This window comes from Opisthocomus hoazin, chromosome 12, assembly GCF_030867145.1.
Source record: "Opisthocomus hoazin isolate bOpiHoa1 chromosome 12, bOpiHoa1.hap1, whole genome shotgun sequence".
NCBI lineage: Eukaryota > Metazoa > Chordata > Aves > Opisthocomiformes > Opisthocomidae > Opisthocomus > Opisthocomus hoazin.
In genome coordinates, this window is record NC_134425.1 from 22,771,777 (window position 1) to 22,799,048 (window position 27,272).

The window sequence follows — 27,272 nt, forward strand, 5'->3', positions numbered from 1 at the left end:
CCTGCCTGAGTAGGCACCGGCATGGCTGGTGTGTGATGGGCAGCCAGGACGCCTGGGTTCTTGTCCGTCTGCGTCACTGGCTTGTGAGTGGGGAACAGAAGAATGCCTCGGTGTCCCCGTGTGTGGGACAAAGCTGGTGATGTAGCTGATCTGTCCATAAGCGACAGCAATAGGTACTGCAGGCAGCCGTCCAGGAGCCGTCGGGAGCAGGAAGGCTTGCTTCCACGGGGAGGAAGGCCAGCCCTGGCCGCAGAGAAAGGCAGGGAGATCTCAGCATGATGGATGTCTTCTGCTTTCTCCTCTCAGTGCACATGAGATGAAATCCACTCACTCTCACGAGAGCGAAAGCTTCAGCAGAAGGACACCCTCAGTCAAGCAAAGCAAGCCCTCGCTGCAAAAGGACGTGAAGCCCGTCATGCAGGTGGGTGGCTCCTGCTCCCCGACACGTGCCGCTGCGGGTGGTGTGGGAGGACGCTGCCGTGCCCAGGCTGGGGACTTATTGCCCTGGGATGGGACATGGTCTGCGTGATGGAGGTCCATCGTCTGCCAGCCAGGAGCAGAGGCAGGAGTTGCTCAGTCATGGGACATGCTCTTGCTTTATGCTTTAGCACAAGAGGCAATGGCCTCAAATTGCGTCAGGGGAGGTTTAGATTAGATATTAGGAAAAATTTCTTTACTGCAAGAGTGGTGAGGCGTGGGCACAGGCTGCCCAGGGAGGTGGCTGAGTCCCCATCCCTGGAGGGGTTTAAAAAACGAGTAGATGTGGCACTTGAGAATATGGTTTAGTAGGAATGGTGGTATTGGGTGGATGGTTGGACTCGATGATCTTAGAGGTCTTTTCCAACCTGTGATTCTATGATTGTGGCTGGGGTCAAGAGAGGGGAGCAGGTCCTATGCTTGGTAGCTGCTAGCCCAAACAGATCTGTGAATAGCACAGATGCAGAACGTCCCTGTTAGAACTCCCAGTCCACAGATACCAAATGACCTTGCTTTTTTCTTCTCCTCAGTCCCCTCTCTTCTCTCCCACCATTTCTCGCAGTTTTCTCTGCTCTCCTATTTTAGCCCTGGAGGCTGAAGGATCCCAGCTACCACCTTCACCTTTTGCACCCAAACTCCGTTCTCTATGCCCCTTAGGGCAGGCCTGCAGCTCCTCCTGGCTTGTTCATCTCATCCTGGGGCTGCCTTTGGGCCATGGAGTCATCCCTCACTGGGGATGCTCAAGATAAGGCTGTTAGACATCAGCCTCTCTTGGGACTCTTTCTGCAGGCTTGCTTCACTTCAGGCATGTTCACGGTGTACCCTGACTTTGGTTCCATCCCTCCCGGGGGCCAGCAGATGATCAGGGTGGATTGCTGCGCAGAGCCATTGGGGACGTGCGAGGAGCACCTGTCCATCGATATCAGCAACAGAGATCCCAGTGACAATCCCCTTGGCATCCCCTACACCCTGTTTGCCGAGTCCTGCCTCCCAGGTACGCCGCGTCCACAGGTTCCCTTGGGCAGACCTGCTGCTGTTCAGCACCCAGGCTTACTACTGGGAGAGACAGACAGCCGGACCCTAATGTCCCATCTTAAAATCCTCAGAGGTTCCAGTCCTTTTCAAGGCTACCCGTGGGGAGAGGCTGGGAGGGAGGCATGGAGGAGTGAAAGGAATGCGATACCCTTTAAGGCTGAGGGCAACTGAGCTCCATCCTCACAGCCAGCTCCCCCCCACCTGGGTTGGGTTTAGCAGTGACCTGGGCAAAAGGGGCTTATCGAGCCTTCTGAGAGGCCAGCGGAGTCCAGATGAACTCAGTAGGAAGGCTTCTCCATCCTCAGCCCTTCCTCTTGTCTGTTGGCAGCGTTTGTGGTGGACGACATTGAGTCAATCTTTGAGGAACACCGAATCTGCAGCAACATCAACCTCTGCCACATCCTCCAGACTGTGCAAGACAAGGGCGTGTACATCTCAGAAGAGAAGAAGTTTATCTTCACCAATGTTGTGGTTGGGCACCGGGCCACAGCTCACTTCAAGATCCGCAATGTGAACAAAGTCCCCTGTGATGTGGTCCTCTCCATCAAACCCATCCCTGGTAAGGTAAGAGAACAAGAGACCATGGCGAGCGTTGCTTTTCAAGGGCTTTGTGGTAGCTTGTCTTGTTCTCCAGACTCGTTGATTCCTCTTGCCCAGACTAGTCCAGGTCAGTGCAGGTCAAACTTCAGGGGAGAGCAGCAATGCTGGGCTAACAGTTGGGTTGAATTCAGGGTGTTTCAAGCAAGGTTCTGGCTCAGCCCTCTGGGTCTTTGGTGGGAGACCTAAACCCTTCTGAACATCTCTTGGAAGCGCACGTGGAGGGGCTTTTCTACGGGACTGACGTGCCAGGGCTCAAAGCAGACCATTTCTTCAGGCTCCCTGGTCTTTTCCCTCTCTTTGAAGGCTAATTCTAGATTATTTGCAAGGTTTTCCATGTGGTCCCCACCTCCACGTATGTTGGGTGGCTGCCCGGTGCTCAAAGCAAGCTTTATGGCAGCTCCTTGTGCAACGTCAGTGCCAGTTTGGAGCCACCCTCTGAGATGGAAGGAGCCTGTCGAGGGAAGCAGGAAGGCAGGCGCTGTCTGGGGCTGTTCCCCACAACGCACATAGGAGTAAGACTGCATCACGTTGAAGGATGTTTTCTCCTAATACCGCTCTGTGGGTTCTTCCAAGTTTAAGAGCCGTGTTAGCGACGTTTTCGAGGTGGATCCTGTTAAGATGCGTGTGCCCAGCCGCTCCCACGCCTTTGCTACAGTGACCTTCACTCCGCAGAAGGTGCAGAACTACCGGTGCACTTTTAAGGCTTCCCTTGATGTCCAAGCAAGGTAACTCACCCTGGGAAATGGTAGGGGGGAACTTTCTGATAGGTGCTTCTCCTCTGAGAGGACATAGACCCTTTGTTCACCCTAACTCTTTTAGTAGCCTTAAGCAGAGTATGTAGCATTAGATAAGTAAGGAAGAAGTAACTACTAGACATAGCAGAGCAGCAAAATTGGTAGTGGTAGTTTAGCCTGTAGGAGTAACGGTGAGGACGGTGTAATATTGGGTAGCCAACTGGAATTTACTGAAGCAGAAAAAAATGGAGATGTGCAACAGCTCACCTGGGGCTTTCCAAGGACAGAGGATTAGATGAGGCAGTTTCTGCGCCAGCAAGTCAGCATGCGTCGTTTCCTTCTTGTTCATGTTAAAATTGGATGATCCTATGTGATTGCCTGGGGTATGTTAAGGTATTTTATGTTAAGGTATTTTATAGTGAGGAACAACTGGACCCCTTACAGAAGAGGAGCCCAGTTCCTCTGTCCTGGGACCTGTGTTTGCAGCGGGGCTCTGACCTGCTCTTCCCCACCCCTTGAGCTGCTTAACTGGGACAAGACTAAGTCAGCTTTCTGCCCTAATAAGCAATTCCTGGTTTAGTGTCCTTGGAAATAATCTGCACTGATGGTGTGATTTATTTACTTTTCCCTTCTTGCTATTATACCTTTTTCACGCTTGTGCTTTTCGCATATGTCTCGTATCACCGCAGCCGGTGAATTTGCCATGTCTCGTTATTGACCTGCTGTACTCCATGCTTTAATGAAGTGAAATGATTTTTAACTGTTATTCTGGAAGGCTCTGGCTTTTGGGAGCAGATTCCTCTTGTGAATGGCCCTGGTCTATCTGGGAGGAGAGGGGTGGGGAGCTGGGTGGTGGGGTTACAGGAGCACCAGCCAGGGAAGACGCAGCGGGCAGCCCTCGCTTCGTTGCTTGCCAAGCGGGAAATGGGTTCGTGCCAGGCGTAACGATTTCTCCTCTGCCTCTCCTGCAGCCCTGCGGCGGTGAAAGCGCAAAGCCTGACCTTCGAGATCAGCGGAGATGGGACTCTGCCTCAGGTGACGGTCCTGCGCCCGGTCCTTCGCAATAAGAGAGGGAACCCTCTGCTGGTCTTCAAGAGGCTGTTGCTGGGCAATTCGGAAAAGCTGCCTCTGGTCCTTCGTAACAGTGGCACCGTACCTGCCCAGGTGAGGACCTGCATGGGGAATGTTCTGGTCTGGGAACAAGTGCTCATGCCATGGAGGAAAGGTCCCAGAAAACCTGGTAGACCTTGAAACAGGTCTCAGAAATTCTTTTTAAGCAAATGACTGACTTTTGCTTTCCCGGAAGGGTGTTTCTCTTGGAAATGGGATTTTCTGACCAGTCTGTCCTTTGCAGTTAAACACAACACAACAAAGTTGGTGGGCTGTTCTTCCCCCTGCACTTCTTCTCATGTTTCAGCTCGCAGGGGCGTGTGTGATGTCCTAGTTACATGAGATTGTGTTTGATCCCGTTTTACTACCTAATAATTGAACTCAGTTGTAGTTGAATTACCTTCTGCTCGTTACTTTTAATACTTTCTGTCCTGTTTGGTTATGTTTAAATTATATCCCAATACCTCTGAACACTTTTTTCTTTTTCTCTGCCTGATTTTACTTAAACTTTGTGCCAAGAGCCGTGTTTGAAATGGGGCAGCGTTGCGGGTTCCCCGCGCTGGCCCAGCAGCAGGATGGTGTCCATCTGCGTGCCATCCTGTACCCACACCGGCATGGTCGTGCTCTGTATCCCTTTTCTCAGTTGGCGATAGACGTGTTGGATGAAGGGGGAGTTTTCTGCTTGAAAGCCCGGCCCACCACACACTGCACCTATCAAGCTGCAGGAACGCGGGAGGACTCTCCTGGAGAAGGTAAATTCGTTAGCCATGAAGTGTGGTCATGCACACAGGGGCAATGTGTGCCTTGCTCTTGGCTTGGCCAAGCAGCAGCCAGGTGTTAGACACAATTTCTTCCCTGGGGCTCTCGGTACCCCTAGTTTTTCATGTGGACTCTGCCGCATTTCTTTCTAGCAAGTCATAGGAAGTTTTCCTGTTCTTCTGGGCATGGTGGGTTGGGTTGGAGGGACCTATCACCACTTCAGTGGACCGTCTGAGGTCTTGGCTGCATGTGGGAAGTTAGCAGGCTGAACAGAGGCAGCCCTTGAGCCCACAGCCAGCCAACAAAAGCCAAAACCGCTCTTTGACTCAGCTTTACGTACAGCAGAAGCTGGGTGGATGCAGTTCGAGTGAGAACTAGGTCTTAACTTGAGGTTAAGACACTTGAGCAGTGATATGCAGGGTGGTGGTGTAGTCTTGTGAACGTAGGAGGAGAGTCTGAAACCACTGGTGGGACAACCTGTACTTAGAGGCAGCTGGGATTCAACCTCTTATTCCTCTTACACCCTGTGGAAATATCTATCGTTGTCTCTGATTTCCATTGCTGTGCAGAGAAGCCGCACACCGCTTCCCTGGTCCTGCACCACGGGGAATTAGCAGAGTTTGACGTGCTTTTCAAACCCACCCTGGCCTGCCGTGTGGAAGGGAAGATCCGCCTGTCAGTGGTGGACAACCCGTATGAAGAGACCACCATTCAGCTGGTGGGCGAAGGCTACGAGGATGACTTCACGCTAGATAACATCTATGGACTAGCAGCAGACAGCAAGGAAGAAAACACTGAGGGAACTGTGGAGGAAGACGTGATTGAGGGTAAGACAGGCTGTCAAGATGGAGCAAGGAATAGGAAAATACGCATTTCTACTCACCTTGTGCTGGTGCAGGTGTGGTCCAGCCTTAGCGGACAGATCCTGCTGCCTTTTGGAGCTTACAGAGCAGCCACACTTGAGAGCACAAGGGAAGACTGTCTGTCAAGGGAGAAGCTTGCAGGCTAGCAGAGAAGGGTCAGAGATACCAGCGTTCAGCTGAGTATCTCTAGCAGGAGGTCTACCAGCCGCTGGTACGCGATGGGAGATGAAGACCATGTGTGATGATTTGTCCTCTGTATGACCAGGCCTGTGCCGTCACCCACCGGAGCCAGTGGTCTGTGAGCGTGCCTGCCGTGTGCGCGGAGGCAGCGCGTGCTGCACTGCTGTCTCTGCACAGACACAGCCACGCGTTTAGGGAGACATCAGGGCATTTCCCTGAAAGCGGTGGGACTGGGAGCTGCATCTCCCAGAGGGAAGGAAGGCTTGGAGCAAGGGAGAGTTGAGTTGGGCATACGCTTGTCTGCGCGTGTGAGGGGGCAGATGGACCTCACCGCTCGCTGAGATCTCTTGCACTCATTCTTATAACAGCTGCCAGAGTGGACCACATCCAGTTTGGGGACTGTCATGTCGGGAAGCCCTACGCCGTGACCTTCACCATCACCAACCGCAGCAGGGCGGAGGCGATGCGCTTTGAGTGGCTGGCAGCCCCCCCGTTTCACTTCTCCCCCCAGGTGAGCTGGGACGGCTCTGCCTTTCCCCGCTGCTTGAGCCCTGCCCAGCGTGTTCCCAGGAGCTGGCAGGGAGTCACCACGTACCGGTGAGAGCCCGTTTGGGTGCCACGTAGGAGATGCAATCCCTGGCTTTGCTGGGGCAGGGCTGTCAGCCCCACAGAAAAGGCTCCATGGTGTGGGAGCTTGCTTTGTTTGTCCTTTCCTCTATTCAAACTCAGATGAATACGCAGCAAGATGCAGATTCCTGGCACAGCTGCTCACCACATCAGTCCCTGTGTTGTCAGTCCTGCCTTTGTCAGTGATTCCAGTTTGGTCTTGGCTCTCTGGTTCTCCCTAGGTGGGACATCTCCATGCTGGCTGTGCTAAGGACATCACAGTGACCTTGAAATCGGATGTCCCGGTCACCTTCAAAATGCACCCTGTGAAGTGCAGGGTGGCTGGGATCACCTTCCAGCTGCCGCCGGACGAGGTTGCCGACTGGCACGACTGCCTGCGCACCGTCAAGTGGGTGGAGGATACCACGAGGGGCCCGATAGCCCCAGGCAGATGGCTTCTGAGGAAGAAGGTAAGAAGCGCGATAGCAAAAGCTAACCGAGCTTCCACAAAAAGAGTTGCCGATGGCAGCAGACCTGCTGGCTCAGCAGCTCCTCCTTCCTCCTGCCGTTTGATCCATCCGTGACGTTAACCAGCAGTGCGTTTTAGGGGAGAGGTAGGTGCCCGGCGACCTGGTACGCTCACACGAGATGGGGAAATCGTTTTGACAGGAGAAGTTTAGCCAGATGCAAACGATCGATCTCTGCCAAAAGCTGCCCTGTTGCAGCCCGGGTTGAACAGGAGGTCGTATTTTACGATAGCACATTTGGTGGTGTTAAAATCTCTGTGTCTGATTGAGCGCCTTTTCACGAACAAGGAGTTAAATCCACTGCGCTCTGTCTCTTGTTTTGGAGGGCAACACTAGCGCTCTTCTACGTATGCTGGCCAGCCCACCAGCGCATCGTGGGTGAGCTCTGAGCTCTGTCTGCACTGATACCAGAGATTTTGGTTGCGGTCTCTCTACCATCTACCTATCTGTATGGCAGTTGGGCAGGAGTCGGAAGAAAGATTGTCTCCAGAAACTCTTGCTTTTACTATCCCAATTGCCAAACACACTTACCTTGGGTGATGGTTCTTCCCTAGTTTTTGGACAATTGTAAGGGCTGTAAACCAAACTTCTTCCCCATCAGAGCATCAGCAGCTGGAGGCTTTCCTAGTGAGTTCATTGCCATCCCAGAATGCCTGTCGCCAGCCCTCACCAGCATGGCTGTTGCCCCACACATGACATCTGGAAAGCCCTTTCTCATAAGACAAGAAGGAAAAGGTGCTTTCCAGGTTGGTTTGTTCTTGGGGTTCTCCATCTACAGAGCTCCAGCAGGGGCACATCTCCTAATGTAGAGGCCTGCTGGATTTATAGAGGGCCAGGAAAAGGGTCAGACGCCCTACAGGGTTGAAACATGGGGACTGGTGCTTGGTGATAGTCCCCACAGGTGTATTCACAGTGGTGGTGGTGATTGCTTTGATCAGTAGGTAGAAACAAATGCTATAGTGGAAGGGCCAAGTTTAGGCATCTTTCCAGGGAATTAAATGGGAATGGTCCTTCCTAGCCCCTGTACGTGGCTGATTTTGGAGGTCGAAAGGCTCCCTGCTCAGTTTGACTTTCTGGGCTCTGCTGAGTGATTCTTCCCTCTCCTGTTTGGAGGTGATGGGGCCCGAGCCAGAACCAGCTCACACTGTCCTGGAGAAGAGCAGCCGCGAGGTAGAGCTTCGCCTGAGCGCTGTCGTTGACTATGCCGACTTCAAGCTGGATACGGACGTGATTCAGTTCCAGGAGACCTCGCTCTTCCAGACGAGGATGGAGTGAGTGCTGGAGGCCAGGCTGGGACCTGCGAGTGGGAGCTGCCTTGCCCACCTCAAAGCCCCGCAGGGTCTGGCAGCGGGGTCTCGTGGGGTCTGGGTGCGTGGCTGTACCTGCTGGGCCCGTCTGGGCAGTCCCCATGGCCGTTCATCGGGGCTGTGGTGTGGGTGGGACGGGTGCAGCGCTGGGCGAGGGAAGGGGTCCCCGGCCAGCGCGATGGCAGGGGCCCGTCGGTTCCTTCCCGAGGAGCCGGCCTGGCTTGTGTGACTCCCCCCCGCCCCGCGGTCCCTTCTCTGCCCTGCGCAGAGCGACTGTGCCGACTTCCAGACAGAGAAGAGCGTTGCCGCAGCCCCCGCCAGCCCGGGGGGCTCGGAGGTGAGCCTCGCCTTCAGAAACGCCTTCCTCCAGCCCACGGCCTTCCAGGGCACGGCGGAGCACCCGGCCTTCGCCGTCAGGGCCCCGAGACCTTGCGTGCCCACAAGACGGCGTCCATCGCCGTCTGCTCTGCGGGCGGCCCGGCCCCCGGCACCAGCAAGATGGTGGTCTCCTGCCCCGGGGGGGCGGGCGTCTCCTGGGTCTGCTGCCTCCGCGGGCTCCCCCCTCAGCAGTGACCCGCTCCCCTCCCCGCGGGAGTCTGTTAATTAACGGAGCGTTCATTAAAGGTAAAGGAGGAGCTGCTGTCTGGTGGGGAAGGGCGCCCCTGGCGGCGGGGCGTGGAGTTGCGCGGCAGGCGGCCTCCGCGCCGCGGGGGGGCGCGGCGGGGCCGGTGGTGCCGGGGTCACGTGGGCGGGCGTCACGTGGGCGGCGGCGGCGGCGGGCGGTGTGGGTCCGGCGGGGGCCATGAGCGCGGAGCGGGAGCTGGCGCCGCTGGCGCCGGGCGTGGTGCGGGCGCTGAACGACAAACTGTACGAGAAGAGGAAGGTGGCGGCCCTGGAGATCGAGAAGTGAGCGGTGGGGGCTGGCGGGAGCCGGGGGGGGCTGCGCCGGGGCCGGGGAGGGGCAGGCCGGCCCGGCCCTGAGGGGAGGGGGGGGTCCTGGGGCTGCTCGGATGCTGAGGGACCGGGGGGGCGGGGGGGCGAGGGGTCACCCCGCGCCGGTGGCAAAGTGACCCTGCCCGGGGACAGCCCTGGGGGGTGGGGGAGGGAGAAGGGCTCCGCGCCCTGCCTGCCGCCCCGGTGCCGCCGGTCGCGGGAGTTGGGCTGCGAGCCCGGGAGCCGGGTCCCCGGTGAGCCCCGTGGAGATGGCCGGGTACCCATGAACCCCATGCAGAGATCTGTGTCCCACGTGAGCCCCATGCAGGTGGCTGTGTCCCCAGTGAACCCCATGCAGGTGGCCGGGTCCCCATGAGCCCCGTGGAGATGACCGACTCCCAGGTGAGCCCCCTGCAGAGACCCGGGTCTCCGGTGACCCCCATGCAGATAGCTGGGTCCCCCGTCAACCCCATGCAGGTGGCCGGGTCCCCGGTGAGACCCCTGCAGAGACTGGGTCCCCCGGTGAGCCCCGTGGAGATGGCCGGGTCCCCACTGACCCCCACGCAGGTGGCCAGGTCCCCATGAACCCTGTGGAGATGACCGGCTCCCAGGTGAGCCCCATGCAGGTGACCGGGTCCTGGTGAACCCCGTGCAGAGACCCAGGTGCCCGGTGAGCCCTGCGCCAGCAGCGGAGCCTCAGAAGCTGACCGGGAACACGGCACCCGCTCCTCGGCGCTGCTGGCGGAGGTGCCGGCACTTTGGCCGTGGGATGCGAGGGCTCCCCAGGGCAGCAGGCCGGCGCTGGGGCGGCCGTGCCCCTCATCCGTGCCCCTCATCCGTGCCCGTCGCCCGCACCCATCTCCGGTCAGCCGTGGTTTGTCACCTCGCGGTGCTGTCCCAGGTGTCTCCCGCGCTCCGTCCCGGCTGCCGAGGTGCGAAGCGCCCGCTGTCGCCCTCGGGTGTTGCCCGGGCTCCATCCGGCATCGCTGCTGCTCTGGCGCTCCCGGCGCCCGCCGCCATGGCCGTGCCCTCTCTAGCGCTGCCCGCACACGTTCCCCGCATCTCCTCTCGCTCTCGCTGCTCTGGGTGCTCTCTGCTCCTCCTGTCCGTGGCTTTGCCGGGGAAGGGCTGTGTCCTCCCCGGGCGCTACCGGAGGGCTCAGCTCCCGGAGCAGACCCAATGCATCCCCTCGGGACAGCCCAGCGCGGGGCTGGGAGCGTCGGTCCGAGCCGGAGGGCGAGTTCTGGGTGGGAGACGCGGCTGTGGTGAGCCTGCGAGGGGAGCAGCCGGTGGCGCGGGGACGGAGCTGCTCTGGCCAGGCTTTGGCAAGGGGCGCGGGGTGGGAACCATGCGCCTGGGACGTGGAGGGTGCACCTGGGTGGCAGAGAAAAACTGCTCGTGGTGTGGGGTGGGTGTTTGCTGGGGTACAAAGGCGATGCATCCAGGCCCTTCTTCGGTTCCAAGGCGTTGATCTTTTGCTCGTTTTTACTCTTCTTCACGGGAGTGGTTTCTGAGGGTGGGTTGGGGTGGGCGCGCTGTGCTGTCTTCGCAGCTCCGGCCACGGGGACGCTTCGGTAGCTGCCCCTTTGCTGCTGCGCCGGGGGATGCTCTGCTGCAGCTGATTCTGACCCAGGATGATGGTTTCATGCTTGGCTTGTGCCAGCTGAAGTCTGGTTTGGCATTAGCCAGTTCAGCTGACGGAGCTGGAAGCCCAGTTTGGGGGAGGGTTTGAGGGGGAAGGCAAGGGCCAGCCCTCTCTGCAGATGCACGGATTCAGAGCGGCTCAAACCCATCGCAGAATGGCACCAGCAGCCTCTCAGCTCCGGTACCTCCTCATCCTCTGGCCTCTAACGTGGGAGCAGCTCCCGCTGCCTGCAGACTCTCTGACGCTGTGCGCTGCTTTTTGCCTCGTTAGTTAAATCTGGAGCCCTCTCAGCTCTTGCAGCAAGTCTGTGAAGTTATTCCTGTTTAGACAAAGCTCTGCTCATTAAATGTAGGCGGTGAAAGGATCGCCCCGGCAGTCGCTGCTGCTCGAGCTTGGTGCATTCCTCCTGCCGGAGCCTGCTGCTGGGGTGGGACTGGGGGCCGGAGCCGACCCCCTAAAGCAGCAGTTTGTGAGAGCAGGTCAGGCTGTAGCTGCTGGAGAGCTTGGCTTCGGGGGGGTGAGCTGTGTGATATCCCCGGGGAGAAAGGGGGCAGCTGCTCTGCGCAGAGCAGGGTGAGAACAGAGCTGCCGTTAATCGTTTCGAGGGGAGAAAGTTCATAAACATCTTCCATAATGATTTTCCTGGGTTGTAGAGTGGGTGATTGCCCAGTGGTGCCCGTCTCAGAGAGGGCAGCATGAGATTCGATATAGGGCCAAAAAATCCCCTAAGTGGAGTTAGGCAGTGGAGGCTTCTACACCTTTGTCGAAGATTAAGGTAAAGATCCTTATACAGGCCGAGATTTTGACATGTGTGGTGCCAGGTGACGGATAGAAGTGGAAGAAAAAGGGAAAACCAGCGTTGCATTGGCCGGGAATCGAACCTGGGCCTCCCGCGTGGCAGGCGAGAATTCTACCACTGAACCACCAATGCCAGATGTGCGCTGCTGGCTGCACAGCTGGCTGCACAGCTGGCCCTGCCACAGGAGAGCCGGGCCTGGAGGGCTGGTCGGGCGACCCGGGGCCTTGGAGCGATCCGTGGGCTGGAGCGGGGTTATGGCCTCTTCGTTACAGCGCGGCCGGGTAACGAGGGGTTGCGGGGGAGGAGCAGGTCTGGCGTGCGGAAGCTTTGCTGGCTCTTTGGTTAAGCCTTGCACTGGTGAGTAGTGTATTTACATAAATCACAGAGTCATTAAGGTTGGAAAAGACCTGTAAGATCATCAAGTCCGACCGTCACCCCAACCCCACCACAGCCCGAAGTGCCACATCCAGACGTTTTCTGCACCCCTCCAGGGATGGGGACTCCCCCACTGCCTGGGCAGCCTGGGCCAACGCCTGAGCACTCTTTCAGTAAAGAAATTTTTCCTCATCTCCAATCTAAACCTCCCCTGAGGCAGCTTGAGCTTCCTCTTGTCCTGTCGTGATGAAGCGGCGTGCCAGCTGAACTGGGTGGCTGCAAGGGTCAAATCTTCATGCTGAGCCTGTGTCTGGTGGGCAGCAGTTCCCCGCCGAGGCACCAGCCGAGCGGTCTCTGTGTGAGGGGAGAGCTCTGGTTTCACTTCAGCGTTCCCCGTTTTGGTAGCACTTTCTCTGGCATTTGTCGTGGCTGAAAATCCCTGTTTCGGACAGCTGTAGGGAGCCGAGCTCCGGAGCGTTTGTGTCGGGCAGACCCTGAAGCCCCCTGGATGCTTTCCTCTTCTCTCTCCAGGCTGGTGCGAGAGTTTGTGGCTCAGAACAACGCGTCTCAAATCAAGCACGTGATCCAGATCCTGTCGCAGGAGTTCGCGCTCTCCCAGCACCCCCACAGCCGGAAAGGCGGGCTCATTGGCCTGGCCGCCTGCTCCATCGCCCTGGGCAAGGTACGTAGGTGCTGGGGGGGTTTTCGGCTCGTGCAGGTTGCGATGGGGGAACGGTGGCTCCTCCTGGGTCAGCGTGATGGGAAGAGTCAGGCTGGCGGCCCCACAGCTCCCCGGCTCCCTCCCTGCGTTGCAGCGTACGGCTGGGTTGCGTTTGAGTTTCCCCAACGCGCGCAGCCACATCTCTTGGGCACAGGAGCGCGTTCTGGCCCGGGTCTCATCTTGGCAGCTCCCTAGGCGTGGTTTAAGTCCATCTGTCCGCCCTCCGGCTCCAGCAGCTGGACTGGACTCAGCGGGTCAAGCACAGGAATCTCAGGCTCCGGAGGTAAGAGAAGAAGCCTACAGAGAGGACGACTTTCCCTTGGTCAAGGAGGACTGCATGAGGGATCGCTTAAGCAATCTGGACGTCCACAAATCTATGGGCCCCGATGGAATGCACCCACGAGTGCTGAGGGAGCTGGCGGATGTCATTGCTGAGCCACTCTCCATCATCTTTGAGAGGTCCTGGAGGACAGGAGAGGTGCCCGAGGACTGGAGAAAGGCCAATGTCACACCAATCTTCAAAAAGGGCAAGAAGGAGGACCCAGGGAACTATAGGCTGGTCAGCCTCACCTCCATCCCGGGAAAGGTGATGGAGCAGCTTATCCTGGAGGCCATCATCAAGCAAGTGGAAGAAAAGAAGGTTATCAGGAGTAGTCAGCATGGATTCACCAAAGGGAAATCATGCTTGACCAATCTGATAGCTTTCTACGATGACATGACTGGCTGGGTAGATGAAGGGAGAGCCATGGATGTTGTCTACCTGGACTTCAGCAAGGCTTTCGACACAGTCTCCCATAATATCCTCCTGGGGAAGCTGAGGAAGTGTGGGCTGGATGAGTGGTCGGTGAGGTGGACTGAGAACTGGCTGAATGGCAGAACTCAGAGCGTTGTCATCAGCAGCGCTGAGTCTAGTTGGAGGCTGGTAACTAGTGGTGTCCCCCGGGGTCAGTACTGGGCCCAGCCTTGTTCAACTTCATCAACGACCTGGATGAAGAGTTAGAATGTACCCTCAGCAAGTTTGCTCATGACACCAAACTGGGAGGAGTGGTGGATACACCGGCAGGCTGTGCTGCCATTCAGCGTGACCTGGACAGGCTGGAAAGTTGGGCAGAGAGGAACCTGATGAGGTTCAACAAAGGCAAATGCAGGGTCCTGCACCTGGGGAGGAACAACCCCAGGCACCAGTACAGGCTTGGGGTGGACCTGCTGGAGAGCAGCTGTGTGGAGAGGGACCTGGGTGTGCTGGGGGACAACAGGTTGACCATGAGCCAGCAGTGTGCCCTGGCTGCCAAGAAGGCCAATGGCATTCTGGGATGCATTAGGAGGAGTGTGGCCAGCAGGTCGAGGGAGGTTCTCCTTCCCCTCTACACTGCCCTGGTGAGGCCTCATCTGGAGTACTGTGTCCAGTTCTGGGCTCCCCACTTCAAGAAAGATGAGCTACTGGAGAGAGTCCAGTGGAGGGCTACGAGGATGGTGAGGGGACTGGAACATTTCTCCTACGAGGAGAGGCTGAGGGAGCTGGGCTTGTTCAGCCTGGAGAAGAGAAGGCTGCGAGGGGACCTTAGAAATGCTTACAAATACCTGAAGGGTGGGTGTCAAGAGGATGGGGCCAAGCTCTTTTCAGTGGTGTCCAGTGACGGGACAAGGGGCAATGGGCACAAACTGAAGCAGAGGAAGTTCTGTCTGAACACGAGGAAGAACTTCTTCCCTCTGAGGGTGACGGAGCACTGGAACAGGCTGCCCAGGGAGGTTGTGGAGTCTCCTTCTCTGGAGATATTCAAGACCCGCCTGGACGCGGTCCTCTACAACCTACTGTAGGTGGCCCTGCTTCGGCAGGAGGGTTGGACTAGATGACCCACAGAGGTCCCTTCCAACCCCTACCATTCTGTGATTCTGTGAGTCTTTGTTAACAGAGCTGCGAAGAGTCTCTGCCCTTCCATCTCCCACCCCCAGCTCAGCCGGCTCCGACAGGGCCTGCGGGAAGTGGTGTTAAGCTGTGGGCCAAACGGTGGTGGAGTCGTCGTCAGAACAAGCGAGCGGCACGAGGTGTCAAGCTGCGCCAGCCTGGGCTCGCAGCTTTCTCTTGGGCGCGGCAGAAGTTTCACTTGCTGAGTGCGTGGGTTGCTTGGTCTGGTTCTGGAGGCATCATATTGATGCCCTTGTGCGAGAAGTTGGCTGATTTCTTCCCAGTTAAGGTTTTTCTCTGTAACTTCCCTCTCGTTAGGGAGAGCCAGCTCAGTGAGTTGCCTCCAGGGCTATGCCAGAGCACCCGGATCCCCGCGGAGAGGAGCCCAGACCCTGCAGGCCCGCGGCTTCATCGGGCGTTTGACTCAAACCACGCAGCTGGTTTTTGAAAACGCTGAGAAGGGAAGGAGTCAGTTTGGTCTGTAGTAAGGTGTGCGTCCAAGAAAGCAGAGGGCTCGGGGAGAGCGGGTGGTGCCTGTTAGAAGAGCTATGAAGTAAATTAGAACTCGTTTATTCCCCTTCTAGAGTCGTGATCGGTCTGAGCAGATGCTTTGAAGCCTGGTGGCTTTTACGCTGACAGCCTGTATGCTGCTGGCTGGGGGCTTCTGAGCAGTGCTCCTGCTTCGTCCTCGTGTTAAAAGGCCGAGTTTCTTTTCAAGCCCTCCTGTCCGGGTTGAGCAATGCGCTGCTCTGCCCTCAGCGCGGGCACCTAACCCGCCTTCGCCTCCGGCACAGCTCGGGGACAGGCGCTCTGTGCTGCCGGTGCAGCTGGCGCTGGGGAGTGGAGGAGCTGCTTTTGGTGGCCTTGAGGGGCACTGAGATAACTTGGAGTTGGACTTCTAATCTGCTGGCTTGCGCCTTGTTGATTTTCTTACTGTCCCCTGTGCTAGGCACTGGGGAAATGCTGGCGTGTTTCCCCAAAGCAGGGTTTTTTAGCTTCAGAACAAGCCGGCCTCCTGCCTCCACCTCTGGGTCTGTCTGAAACTCCTGCTGCGCTGCTGAATCCTTAAGCAAAAGCCTTTTGGGCTGGGGGTTGGCGTCACTAATGACCGTATTTGCTCACGTGCAGAGTCAGGGTCGGCCTAGCGTGACCCTTCTGTGGTGCAGGAGGACAAACTTCCGCGTGTAAAATCAATCTTGCCTGCGAATAGAGCCCTGCAACCACTTTATCTAACAGATGTGTCCAGCTTAGCTGTGCCAGCTGTGGTATCCCCTCGTCTGTAAGCACCTGCACGGGCTGAAGCTGCTCCTCTTCTGGTAGCTGGGACTGTGGCTGAGTGAGTGTTTCTGGAGACCGCAGGGCAGGAAATTGCTCTGGGGACTGCTGAAGGTCTGTCCTTTTGTGAAGCCCATATCACCCGCTCCTTCGTGGTCCCCAGCTCCTGACGTTACAAAGAGGAGCCCAACAGACCAAGGGCTGCTTTGCTTCACTGAAGGTGCAGGTAGGATCGGTCCGACCCTGTCTGGGATGTTCTCCCTGGTCCTGGAAACCTCGGTGGGTTCATGCAGAGACCAGCTGGTGGAGCAGGATAAATCCTGGCGGAGAGCTGGTGGCCGCTGGCTTTGCTGGGGATCTGCCTCGTCTCCTGCCTGCGGGGCAGAGGGAGGCAGGGATGCATTTCTCTGTGAGTCTGTCTCCAGCAGAGACGAGCGGTGTGCGGTGGGAAGCAGCCCCTCTTGCTTTGCAGGGCACTCGAGCACTGGAATAACTGCCCAGACTTCACAGAATCACAGAATGCTTTGGGTTGGAAGGGACCTTAAGAGGCCATCTAGCCCACCCCCCCTACAGTGAGCAGGGACATCTTCAACCAGACCAGGTTGCTCAGAGCCCCGTCCAAGCTGGACTTGCATGTTTCCAGGAATGGGGTGTCTACTGCTTCTCTGGGCAATCTGTGCCAGCGTTTTACCACCCTTGTCATAGAAATTTTCTTCCTTATATCCAGTCTAAATGTACTCTCTCTTAGTTTAAAGCCATTGCTCCTTGTCTTATTGCAACAAATCCTGCTGAAAATATCTTGCCCATCTTTCCTGTAGGCCCCTTCAGGCACTGGCAGCTGCTCTAAGGTTTCCCTGGAACCTTCTCTTCTCCAGGCTGAACAGCCCCAGCTCTCCCAGCCTCTCCTCATAGGAGAGGTGCTCCAGCCCCCGGATCATCTTTGTGGCCCTAACTTCTTGCACATCTCTGGGAATCAAAACCAGCCAAGTACAGCTGCAATAATCTCTTCAGTTGCTGGTGTAGCCTCCCTCGAAACGATTTTTCGGCTTGCTCAGTTGGCTGTCATTGTACCTGAATAAGAAGATTCAGTATTTTCAGTAATAAAATGCAGAATTCAATAATGAATGCTGGCCAGCGTCGATGCACTAAGCCATCCCGGGTCTGAGCTTTTGTGGCATGCCCACGTGCTCTCTTCCAGGGTTGCGCTGTCTCTTCCCTGTCCCCGTAGCATGGCCCTCAGCTAACCGGTCCTCTCCTGTCCACCAGGACTCTGGGCTCTACCTGAAGGAGCTGATCGAGCCGGTGCTGACGTGTTTCAATGACGCCGACAGTCGGCTGCGGTACTACGCTTGCGAGGCCCTCTACAACATTGTCAAGGTGGCCAGGGGCTCCGTCCTCCCACACTTCAACGTGCTCTTCGATGGCCTCAGCAAGGTGAGAAGCTTCCTCTCAACTCTCATGTGCTTTTATTTCCCATGCTGGAGAAGTAAGGCTTGTCCTCTAGTCCTTGTCTTCTCTGGGTCAAACAAACCGAGTTGTCCAAGGTCTTCTTTTGAAGGAAGCTGGTTTGCTTTGACCCAGGCAGGTCCGAAGGACCGAAAGAGCAGTTTCTGCAGCGGCACAGTGGCCACTGACGTTGCGGGTGCTGGAGCTCGTTGTAAGATACCTTGTTTTCTGTTCTCAACTTCAAGATGTATTTTTGTGCTCCTTATTGAGTGGTGTTAGGAAATGAGGCTGACAGGACTGCTGCAGGTGAGGTGGCTCAGCAGTACTACGGCTTTGTGGGGCCTGCAGGGTCAAAACCATGTCTGCGTATGCGTGTCGTTGCAGTTTGTGCCTGTAGACTTGTGTTTCTCTGCCGCTTGAGTGTGGCTGCTGGCCCATGAAAGCCTGCACAGCTGAGGGAGGTGATGGGTGCTTGATAACCCCCCTTAGGAAGTCTCTTGGGAGAATTTATTGCAGCCTGATGAGGAGTTGGAGATAAAGGGACTTCTGTGTCCGTCCCTGTAACACCAAAGGAGAGCAACAGCCCTGGGAGCTCTGTGGCAGAGCGGGGAGCAGACCTGGGGCCTGCTGCTGCAATGGCCCTTGTTTCTGTCATTCACAGCTGGCTGCCGATCCTGACCCGAACGTCAAAAGCGGCTCTGAGCTCCTCGATCGGCTTCTCAAGGTAGGTTTTCCCCTCTCTGGCAGAGAATCCTTGGTGCAGGCTGCAGACATGTCCTGGCTGGGGATGTGTCGGTCCCCGAGGCAGCAGCTGCTAAAACCATCCCAGCTCAGTCCTGTGGCTACTGTCGAAGCATTTCTTCCTCTCACTGACCGTAGCCTGGTGGACTGAGGGTCTGGTGGCGATCTCGGGCAGCTGGGTTGAGGGGCTTGTAGGTTATCGCGGTGCCACGTGTGCGTTCAGCTCTTGGGAGCCGGCTGTGTGGGGAAGCAAGGTTTGAGTCTGAGTCGAGTGGCAGCCCTGTCGCAGGCAGCAGAAGGGCTGTTCCCCTGCTCCTTCTGTCTTGCCTAAGCGAGTAGCGAGGAGAAGTGAGCGGAGCTGCTCTGGGAGGAGCAGAGCTGCTGCTTGGGGCTGGGGGGCTCGGTTCCTGTTCTCCCTGCCGATGGGCTTTTGCTTGCACGGACCTCCCCGTTCCTTTTCTGCTGCTCGGAGGTGAGTGGCTCCCTGCCAGGTCCTACCCCCCCTGCTCCTCCGTGTTGGCACAGCAGTTAACGCAGGCTCTGCATCATCTGCTGCAAAGCTTCCTGCTGGGAAATCCGCTCCACCGCCCTGGTGCGAGAGACCCAGCCGTGCAGCCAAATCCGCCGAGCGTGTAGGAAGAGCTGCTAAAGGAAAGGCAGGGGACTCTCCCACCGCTGAGACGCGTGGCTACGTCAAAGCTGCTCACCGGTGTGCGTGCATTGGAGAAGCTCCCACCCTCCTGCTGTTGAGCCAGGCTGGCACGCAGCGAGCAGGAGCCTCCCGCTCTGGGTCCCGCTCAACTCAGCGTCGGTCCCTGCCCGAAGGGGATTACTAGCTCATCGCCTGAATAAACCAGGCGGCTCCTCCTCCCCAGGTCTCCTGACCCGCACACCCATGCGTCAAACTCTTTGTCATCTTTGTCCTGTCACGTGCCTTCAGAGAGGCCAGGTGGGGGTTGGCAGCACGGGGCGGCGGCCGTCCCTCCTGACACCCTCTGCTTGGGCTCCGCAGGACATCGTGACTGAGAGCAACCAGTTCGACTTGGTCGGCTTCATCCCGCTGCTGCGGGAGAGGATTTACTCCAACAACCAGTATGCCCGCCAGTTCATCATCTCCTGGGTAGGTACGCGCGGCGCCGCGTCTGCCTGCCAGTCCCAGCTCCGAAACGCTGCGGACCCGTCAGCATCCCGTGTCTGGGCAAACCGCAGAGATCCGTGGCGATGGGTGAACTCGGGCACCTGAATTTACTTGGCAGGCTTTTTAAGCCAGCAGTTTTTCACCCGTTTCTTTAAAATGCCAGCTCCCCGTCACCTTGCCGTTGCGGTCACGGGAACGTCATAACTGCACTTCTGCCAGGCTGGTTTGGGACGTTGCACACCGAGTTAGAAAATACGGTCAAAGGGTTGCTGGCAGAAATAGATGTGCTGTGGTCTAGAGGTTACAGTCGCCCGAGGGACAGTGCCAGAGTGCTGTCCGTCAGCCGGTGGGGATGGAGGGGTGTTGCTCTCCGGGAGGCGAGGGATCTCTGCTTGCCTTCTCCTTTCTGCGCGAGGCCGGAGCTCTCGGTGCCTGGCCGGGGTCTGGGGGAGCTGCGTGCCCCTGCACTCTCTCTCGCAGCTGCACTGTTTGCCATCCCAGGTCTGCCGGCGTGTGTCTGGGCCGTCAGTCCTGATCCCTGCGCTGCTGTAGGGAGCTGATGGGAAGCGTAGCAATGCTGCAGGCTGATCGCTTGCTGCCTGTGCTGGCCCAGCTTCTTCCTGAGCTGGGCAACTCCACACCGTCCTCTTGTCCTTCCCCCCGCAACCCGCACAGCTCGGCTCTGGATTCCTCAGTATCGCACCGGATTTGTGCAGGTGATGTCAGTTAGCTTCTCCGAAACCCACCTCTTCTTTCTTATTCCTCTTGTGAGCTAGATCCTGGTCTTGGAGTCTGTGCCTGACATCAACCTCTTGGATTACCTGCCCGAAATCCTGGATGGGCTCTTCCAGATCCTGGGAGACAACAGCAAGGAGATACGGAAAATGTGAGTGTGGAGGCTGGCGGGGCAGGAGGCCTGTGTCTCGCTCGCTGTCTGTCCGTCCCCCTCTTGGTTTGTTTGCAGCCCTTCTGTATAACTGCGGCAGAACCCCGTGTGCGTGGTGGGAGACGGAGCAGTCTGGCTGGCTTGCTGGGTGGATCAGTGTCCTTGGCAAGAGCCTCCCTTCCCCGGCTTGTTGTGGCTGTGGAGGACACTGCCGTCTGTGCTGGGGGACAAAATATTTTGGCTTGGTTGAGCTGTTGCCTTCCCAGCCCTTGCACCCAGTGTCGGAGCCACAGAGGCTCGTGTGTGCTCCCAGGGTGGGGTACGAGCTCTGTGAACAAGCTTGCAGCGTGCGAGCCTTGCTCAGCAAGGTAGAGCACCAAGCCAGCGTCTCCTGGGTGGAGGAGAGGAGCAAGCATTGCGAGCTTGCTCCTCAGATCCGTTGCTGGTCTCAAGACAGAGGCTTTCTGAGGCCCAGGGGGGGCTGGGTGTTCTCAGGAAGGTAAGAGGGTCTTGGCTCCTGGCTCTGGGGGAGAGTAACTGGACCCATTTTGTAGGGCACAAGTAGGCGGTGAGACTGGCCTGGGTCTGTCCCGCTGCCAGGCCCTGCTGGATCCTCGCTGCTGCTTTGTTTCCCAGCGTCCACACGTCAAGGAACAAGTGCTGAAAGCTTTGGGTATCAGCAGCCCTCCCTGCTCCCCATCCCCCCTCAGTCTCAGCAGAGCCTCGGTGGCTGTGAGGGCAGTTGGGGGAAGGTGGGGGGGGCTCTGGGCGGTCGTCACCTCCGTCCTCGCGGCTCGGCGCAGTCTCTGCCTCGGAGCAGGGTGAGCTCGTCAGCTTCGTCCTTCCCAGCCCTGCCCGTGCGTGGAGGCATGCCTGCCGTGCCACCAGCATCCTTTCCGTGCGTGCGTGTAGGAGCCTGGTCTCCATAACTTCTCCGTCCGAGGTGACTGAGCGCTGACCGGCTGCTCTGCCTCTCCGCAGGTGCGAGGTGGCTCTCGGGGAGTTCCTCAAGGAGATCAAGAAGAACCCCTGCAGCGTCAAGTTTGCAGAAATGGCCAATATCCTGGTGATCCACTGCCAGGCAGCGGGTGAGTGCGCGGGAGCAAGCAGTAGCGGCCGCTGCCAGGTTTGCCGTGCCGACCGTGGGTTCAGGCCAGGAGCTTTGCGGTGGGCAGTTCGCCCGCTCACCCCCGTGCCTTCTTGTCGTCGTGCGTGCAGATCCCGGTGGAAGGGGGGAGCAGGCAGCGCTCCCACGGCTGGCACTGCTGCTCTTGTACGGCTGATCTGCCAGCCTCGAGTACAGGTCTGGAGTCCTCCTGCCATGGAGGTGCCTGAAAGTAAAATACAGAATCACAGAATCCCAGCGTGGCAGGGGCTGGCAGGGCCCTCTGTGGGTCACCCAGTCCAACCCCCTGCTGAAGCAGGGTCACCCAGAGCAGGCTGCACAGGACCGTTTCCAGGCGGGTGTTGAGTATCTCCAGAGAAGGAGATACCTGGCTCTGGATGGCTCCTGTGGATATCCAGCACATGTGGAAGGATCTCGCAGGGGCTTATTTTAACCTCTGGTGGGACAGGGGTGTGGGCAGGACAGTTAAACGCACTGTGCTGGGCGCTTGGTGCGAACGCTGCACTGCAGCTCCAGCGGGTCCGCTGCGTAGGCGGTGGCAGGGGGTTACGGCTGCAGCGGGGTGTGTTTCCCGAGAAGGATCCTGTCCCTGAGCTGTGCTTGTCGAGCTTAAACTGCTCTTGAAACCTTGCTGAATGGGAGTGGGTTTCTTGCGAGGCAGAAAAATAGGAATAGCCCGAGACTGCTTGCTCTTGATTAAACTGATGCCCGATGAATATAAGGTGTTTAAGTGTGAAATGTGGCCTGACATTGTCTGACTGCCCCAGCAGTGCTCCTTTTTTCGGAGCTTGAGGGGTTAATAAAACCCCAGCTCTAGGTGTGGTGCCACATCCAGACAGGCAGCTGCTACAGGTGTGACAGAGGAAAGATCCTGAGGCATTGGGAAGCCTGACAGAATTACTTGTAAATGAGGAAACCTGGACTATGGATTGAACTGGGTTAACTCTGAAGCCTAATGGTTGTGTTTAATCTCAACCTCGCTGCAGATTCAGGTCTTGTCTATCACTTCAGGGACTAAACTCTCTTGGACTAGAGTCTCTCTGGACCACGTCTCACCTTGCAGGTGGTCCTTGGCCTGTGGGATTTGCTCAGCTGCCCGTGCTGTCTTTTCCCTCACCTTTGCTTGTCCCGTGTCTTCCAGATGACCTGATCCAGCTGAGCGCCATGTGCTGGATGAGGGAGTTCATCCAGCTGGCTGGCCGGGTGATGCTGCCTTACTCCTCAGGGATCTTGACCGCTGTCCTGCCGTGTCTCTCCTACGATGATCGCAAGAAGAGTATCCTTCTAACTCCGAGCTGCTCCCATTCCTGCTCCAGCAACAAGCAGGGAAGCGCCTGTCTCCTGGTCCCGGGGCGCAGGGCCGGCTGCACGGCTGGGGAGGGCCAGGAGAAGTCCTCCCACCAAGCGCTAGAACCCGCACCGGCCCTTTGGACACGAGGGGGGTTGCAGTAGCTGGGCTGGGGCAGCCCTGCTGGGGCCGCGGCGGTGGCTTCTCCGTGGCTGGCCAGATGTGGCAGTCGGCCGCGTGTGGGACTGCGTGTTCCTTACACTGCCTCCACTCAGACATCAAGGAGGTGGCGAACGTGTGCAACCAGAGCCTGATGAAGCTGGTCATCCCAGAGGACGATGAAATGGATGAGGCCAAGCAGTGGATGACCCTACCGGCAGAGCCCACCTCGGAGGAGGCCCTCTCCAAGCCGGAGGCAGCGTCCAGCGGTGAGTCCCTCTTGGTCTGAGTGTTGGAGGTGTAGGGAAGGCCCTCAAGAGGAGTTCTTGAGCTGGTTTGGTGTCATGGGGCAGCCTGGGGCACACAGGACCTCTGTGCTTTGTTTGAGCCGTGTAGTCCTGTTTCACAGATGATCCATCCTCTGCTGAGACGGACGTGTTTGGTGCTGTCTGCGTCGCAGGGTCACTGCTCTGGCCTGGAGCCCAAGCAGTGCTGCGGTGCTGCATTCCCTGGTGAGTGTCTCCTCACCATCCTTCACTTCAACGTAGTCATTCAGCTGACCCGAAAAAGATCATTTCTAGTTCAACATTTAGCGTCTGCTGCATAACGCAGGAGAACAGCCCACCTGTCCTGCAGTGGCTGGTTTGGGAGGAGCTGCCATCACCCAGAGGAGAGCTCAGAGAGCAGTGTTGGTCCTGGAGAGCATCAGCATGTGCATGGAGGATGTCTGTGTTGGGCAAGGGTAGAGAACAGAAAGGAGAAGAGTTTTGGGTCCTTTCCAAATTGACAGTGCTCTCGAGAGGGTCGTGCGGGTGTTATCCCAGTCCTAAAATTTCCAGAACAGAAAAGGCAACAGGCTGCAAGCATGGTGGGAGGCCTTGGAAGAGTGTTCAAGTGAGAAGAAACTAAATGGAGAGGGTCCCGGTGGATGGATGCCCGAAAACAGCAGTGGCTTTAGCCTTCGGGCATCCCTTGGGCGCTGTTGCCCTGGGATGACTGGGTGCTGCTTCTGGCACGTCTTTGTTGTCCGTCGTGTGAAATATGTGTAGCGTTTAAATCACGTGGGCTAATCCGTGTTGTTCCTCCACGGCTGCACGTTCAGCCCAGCGCTCTTCTGCGAAGCGCTCACAAAATCCTGCTGTGCGAGGGAGCGGGAAGGCGAGGATGAGAAGGCTGGAGGGTCTGGTCCGTCAGCGGCGCGGGGACCGGCCGGAGCAGGCAGCTGGGGCGTGCAGGCTGCACACAGGGCAGCATTGGTGGTTCAGTGGTAGAATTCTCTCCTGCCACGCGGGAGGCTCGGGATCGATTCCCAGCCAATGCAGCAGTTCCTTTTTGGAAGGGATGGAGGGGAAAAATTTAATGCCATAGCACAGCAGCAAGTAGTTTTCTTATTCCTTACTATTCCCAAGAATACCTGCTGGTGTTAAAATCTGTTGCGGAAGAGCTTTAAAACACCAACAGAAAGTTAAATTGCTTTAATCTGCCCCTTTGGGGTCGGATTGTAGCTTGAAGCAGGCAGGGTCAGATAAACCTGGGAGGCTTTTGCCTGGCGAGCTCTCAGCTCTGCTCACTGGTTGTGCTGATGTGGCAGCGCCGCTGCGTGTGTGAGTAGAGGCTGTTGGCACAAGGGGGCATGAAGAGTCAAGCTGATCCTTGTTGTGCTTTGTCACCCTGCTTGTAAGACCCAGATTTAGCACCAAGCAGAGGCTGGAAAGCTCTTCAGGACACTTGGCTTCCACATGGAGCCATGCCGTAGGAGAGCTGGCCAGGTGGAGATCTCCTGGGCTGGGTTCAGCCTTTCCTGTGCTTGTGTGGTATCTCTAGGTGTTGACATCCGGACGATGGAAGGCAGCTCTGAGCTGCTCCTTGGAGAGTGGCTGAAACCATCAGAAGGAGCTGCCTGGGTCTCCCTTACAGAGGAGACCCAGTCTGGGGCAGAGGGCTGAAGCTGTGCAGCCTGCATTCTGCCGGGTAGGTGCAGTCCTGTACCAGCTTCGTCCGGTACCTCTAGCAGTGAGGAAGAGCTTGACAAGGGGTGTAAAAAGCTCTTTGCAGGCAGAAGGGACCCTTGGGGGTCTCCAGACCCTCAAACAATGGTTGGTGGTGTCTTTGAGGAAGGTTGTGCAGCTCTCCAGCCTCCCGGTCCTGCTCTCCGCCTTCTCTGCCATCCTGCTGACTGTGGCTCCTTTCTGTCTACCCGCAGGCTCTCTGGAAGTGTCTGGTGACTCCACCTTCAGCAGCAGCAGTGTCTTCACCATAACCAGGTAGGGTCTGTTTGTTGCTTTGGAAGAGCTTGAGAAGAAGAGAAGGCTTCTTGGGGCACAGCCGATCACTGACAGATGCTGACAAAGCTGCGGGGAAGGGTGATCTGGGCTGGAAAGCAGTTGGGGTCTCCTGGTCGCAGTGGGGTGGATGACTGGGAATGTTCTAGGAGTTGACTGATTCTCTCTGATGCTTTTGTACCAAAATGTCTTAACTTTGTGGTAAACTGAGGCGTTTGCCCGTTTCCCAAGGAGACCTTGCAAAGCCCCCCGGGGGAGGTCTGGTGAGGCCACAAGTGTCGGCATTTGGGATTCCGCACCTTGGCTGCCTTCGAGCCCCCAGGTTGGGCTCTCCGCCTAAGAGATGGGGTGAAGGTGGCGAGAACGTGGGTGACTGTCTTAGTTATGGCTCTTCTGGCTTGGCTGAAATAGGAGGCGTTTGGTTCCCTCCTGCCTCTGCAGAGGAATGGTGGTAGAGGAACAGCGGTGTGCTGGTCTGCCAGAGGCTCAGAGACCTTGTGAGAAGGTGGTACGTGAAGCTCCTGGAGCTGGCCAGAGAGCTTGGAGATCGCTGAGCCTGCTCCTGGGCACTGCAGCCCTCGGCACTGCAGGTCTGGCAGCCCACCGTGGCACGGTGCAGCCCCATCCAGCTCCAGCTGCCAGAGAGACGAGGGGTCTCGGCAGCGTCTGCTGCCAGCCTGTCCCTCACCAGCCTGGCATGGCATTAGGCAGCTCCGTGCCCCGCACCGTCTCTCCCAATATCTCACCTAAATCATCTCTCCTGCAAATACCTTTGACCAGCTGTCAGTGAGTCTGGAGATGAATCCATCTGCTCTTACAACACATCTGTCCTTTCCTGCTGCTGCCTGCAATTCCTTTCCTCGGAGGCTGTGATTTCCAACGCTTCTGTTGTGCTGATGCATGTATTTATTGGTTGTTGTGGTCCCCAAAATAGGGTGCGTTACCCTGGGTGCATCCTACCAGCAAGGCTGACGCGTGACGCCCATCGTGACGCATCCCAGAGCCATGCAAGTGTCAGCGTTTCAGGTTGATGGTCTGGGACTCCTCCGTTTCTTTTTCACACTCCTGCAAAGCCCAGCGACTCCCTCATCTTAACAATGCCCTGAATTTTTTCCTCTCTTGAAAGTACAGATCTGATCATTTGCGCCTAGATTTTGTTTTATGACTGTCAAACGGTTTTCCCTGGCTTTCCTATGATTGCCACATCCTAGCCCTGCTCGGCCCTTAAAGTTTAGCGGGTGCAGAAGTGGGTGTGCGTACGGCTGAAACTGGGAAGGGGAAGGAAAAGGAGAGGTGCCAAGTCCAGGAGGACAAGTGATAACTGCGTCTCTGTGCTGAAGAGCCAGCAGCTGGGGGAGAGAGGGAGTGAAGGCCGAAGCGGGACGGAAGCAGGGAGAGCTGGAGTGACTTGGTCGCCATGTCACTGAGAGCCCAGGGGAGAACGGCTGCCTGAGCTGAAACCACCTGCCAGATCCCCAAGCACGGGGGAAACCATCCTGGACAGCAGGCGAGACGCTTCGCTTCTCTGAGACCTGGTTTTACAGAGGGACGTGTTCCTGAGCCCTCCTAAGCCCCTCGAAACAGGAGACGCCAGGCTTTCTCCTGGGGTTTACCTGCGCTGAAGCCCGCTTCCCCATCCTCTGTGACCTCTCTGCTGGCCCAGCGTTGGGACCTGGGAGATTTTCGCCGTGGCGTTGTGGGGGACTGGCGCGGGGCTGGGGGGCTGACGGGAGCCCTGGACGTCTATCTGGTGCTCTGTCTGTTGCTCCAGCTGCCTGGCTGGGCCCTGGAGCCAGAGGAAGGTGAGGGCTGGCACCCGCAGCCGGCAGCAGCCGTAATTCATGCCGGGACGCAGGCAGCTGCCTGCATGCCGAATGCCCACTGGGTGTCAAGACAGGACTGCAGGAAACCATCGCATTGCTTTGAAAATCTGGAAAGCCTGCAAACGGAGGAAGTTGCAGCTGCCTTTTGAGATGAAGTCACTCTTTGCTTGTGTTTTTGTTCGCTCTCCCTCCCCTGCTTCCCCCCGGTCTCCCCCGGCGAGCAAGTGATGGAGCATGGCCCCGCACCAGGCGTCCAGCTCTCACGGCCCCTTCTCCTGCCCTCCCCGTGCAGCCGTCTGCAGCGGTAAAAGGAGGAGGACCTCGGTCAGCAGGGCAGAGGAGCTCACGGCCCAGCGTCTGCAGAGGGACGTCTTCCACGAAGATGCCATCCGAGAAGACGCTGAGGTCTGGATGCTCAGCAGATGGATGCTGGGCGTGTTCCTGCGGCCACGAACCAACATGCACAACCTCCCTGCTCCTAAAACGTGCTGTTGGCGATCCTAAATGCTTCCAGGGTAACTGCCAGCTTCC

The 27,272-nt window shown here is 57.5% G+C and overlaps 1 protein-coding gene and 1 non-coding gene across 7 annotated transcripts in view; one reads left to right on the plus strand and one right to left on the minus strand.

Annotated features, from left to right (window-relative positions):
• Positions 1-27,272, plus strand: part of LOC104333456 (VAC14 component of PIKFYVE complex) — a 156,169-nt gene that overhangs the window by 78,694 nt on the left and 50,203 nt on the right. For 5 of the 6 annotated variants that reach the window (XM_075434120.1, XM_075434122.1, XM_075434121.1 and 2 more), the window contains exons 55-73: positions 307-421; positions 1,267-1,471; positions 1,841-2,076; positions 2,686-2,837; positions 3,818-4,010; positions 4,600-4,708; positions 5,285-5,542; positions 6,127-6,269; positions 6,607-6,834; positions 8,005-8,162; positions 12,482-12,632; positions 17,119-17,286; positions 17,960-18,022; positions 19,052-19,159; positions 19,954-20,063; positions 21,045-21,151; positions 22,331-22,465; positions 22,753-22,905; positions 24,840-24,900. In XM_075434120.1, the coding sequence (XP_075290235.1) occupies positions 307-421; positions 1,267-1,471; positions 1,841-2,076; positions 2,686-2,837; positions 3,818-4,010; positions 4,600-4,708; positions 5,285-5,542; positions 6,127-6,269; positions 6,607-6,834; positions 8,005-8,162; positions 12,482-12,632; positions 17,119-17,286; positions 17,960-18,022; positions 19,052-19,159; positions 19,954-20,063; positions 21,045-21,151; positions 22,331-22,465; positions 22,753-22,905; positions 24,840-24,900 (2,853 nt within the window). Of the gene's footprint in view, positions 1-306; positions 422-1,266; positions 1,472-1,840; positions 2,077-2,685; positions 2,838-3,817; positions 4,011-4,599; positions 4,709-5,284; positions 5,543-6,126; positions 6,270-6,606; positions 6,835-8,004; positions 8,163-8,973; positions 9,105-12,481; positions 12,633-17,118; positions 17,287-17,959; positions 18,023-19,051; positions 19,160-19,953; positions 20,064-21,044; positions 21,152-22,330; positions 22,466-22,752; positions 22,906-24,839; positions 24,901-27,272 lie in introns of those variants that run through there. The other variant, XM_075434126.1, reaches the window with a different exon arrangement.
• TRNAG-GCC (transfer RNA glycine (anticodon GCC)) lies at positions 11,637-11,707 on the minus strand. The gene has a single exon. It is a non-coding gene; the product is annotated as a tRNA-Gly (tRNA).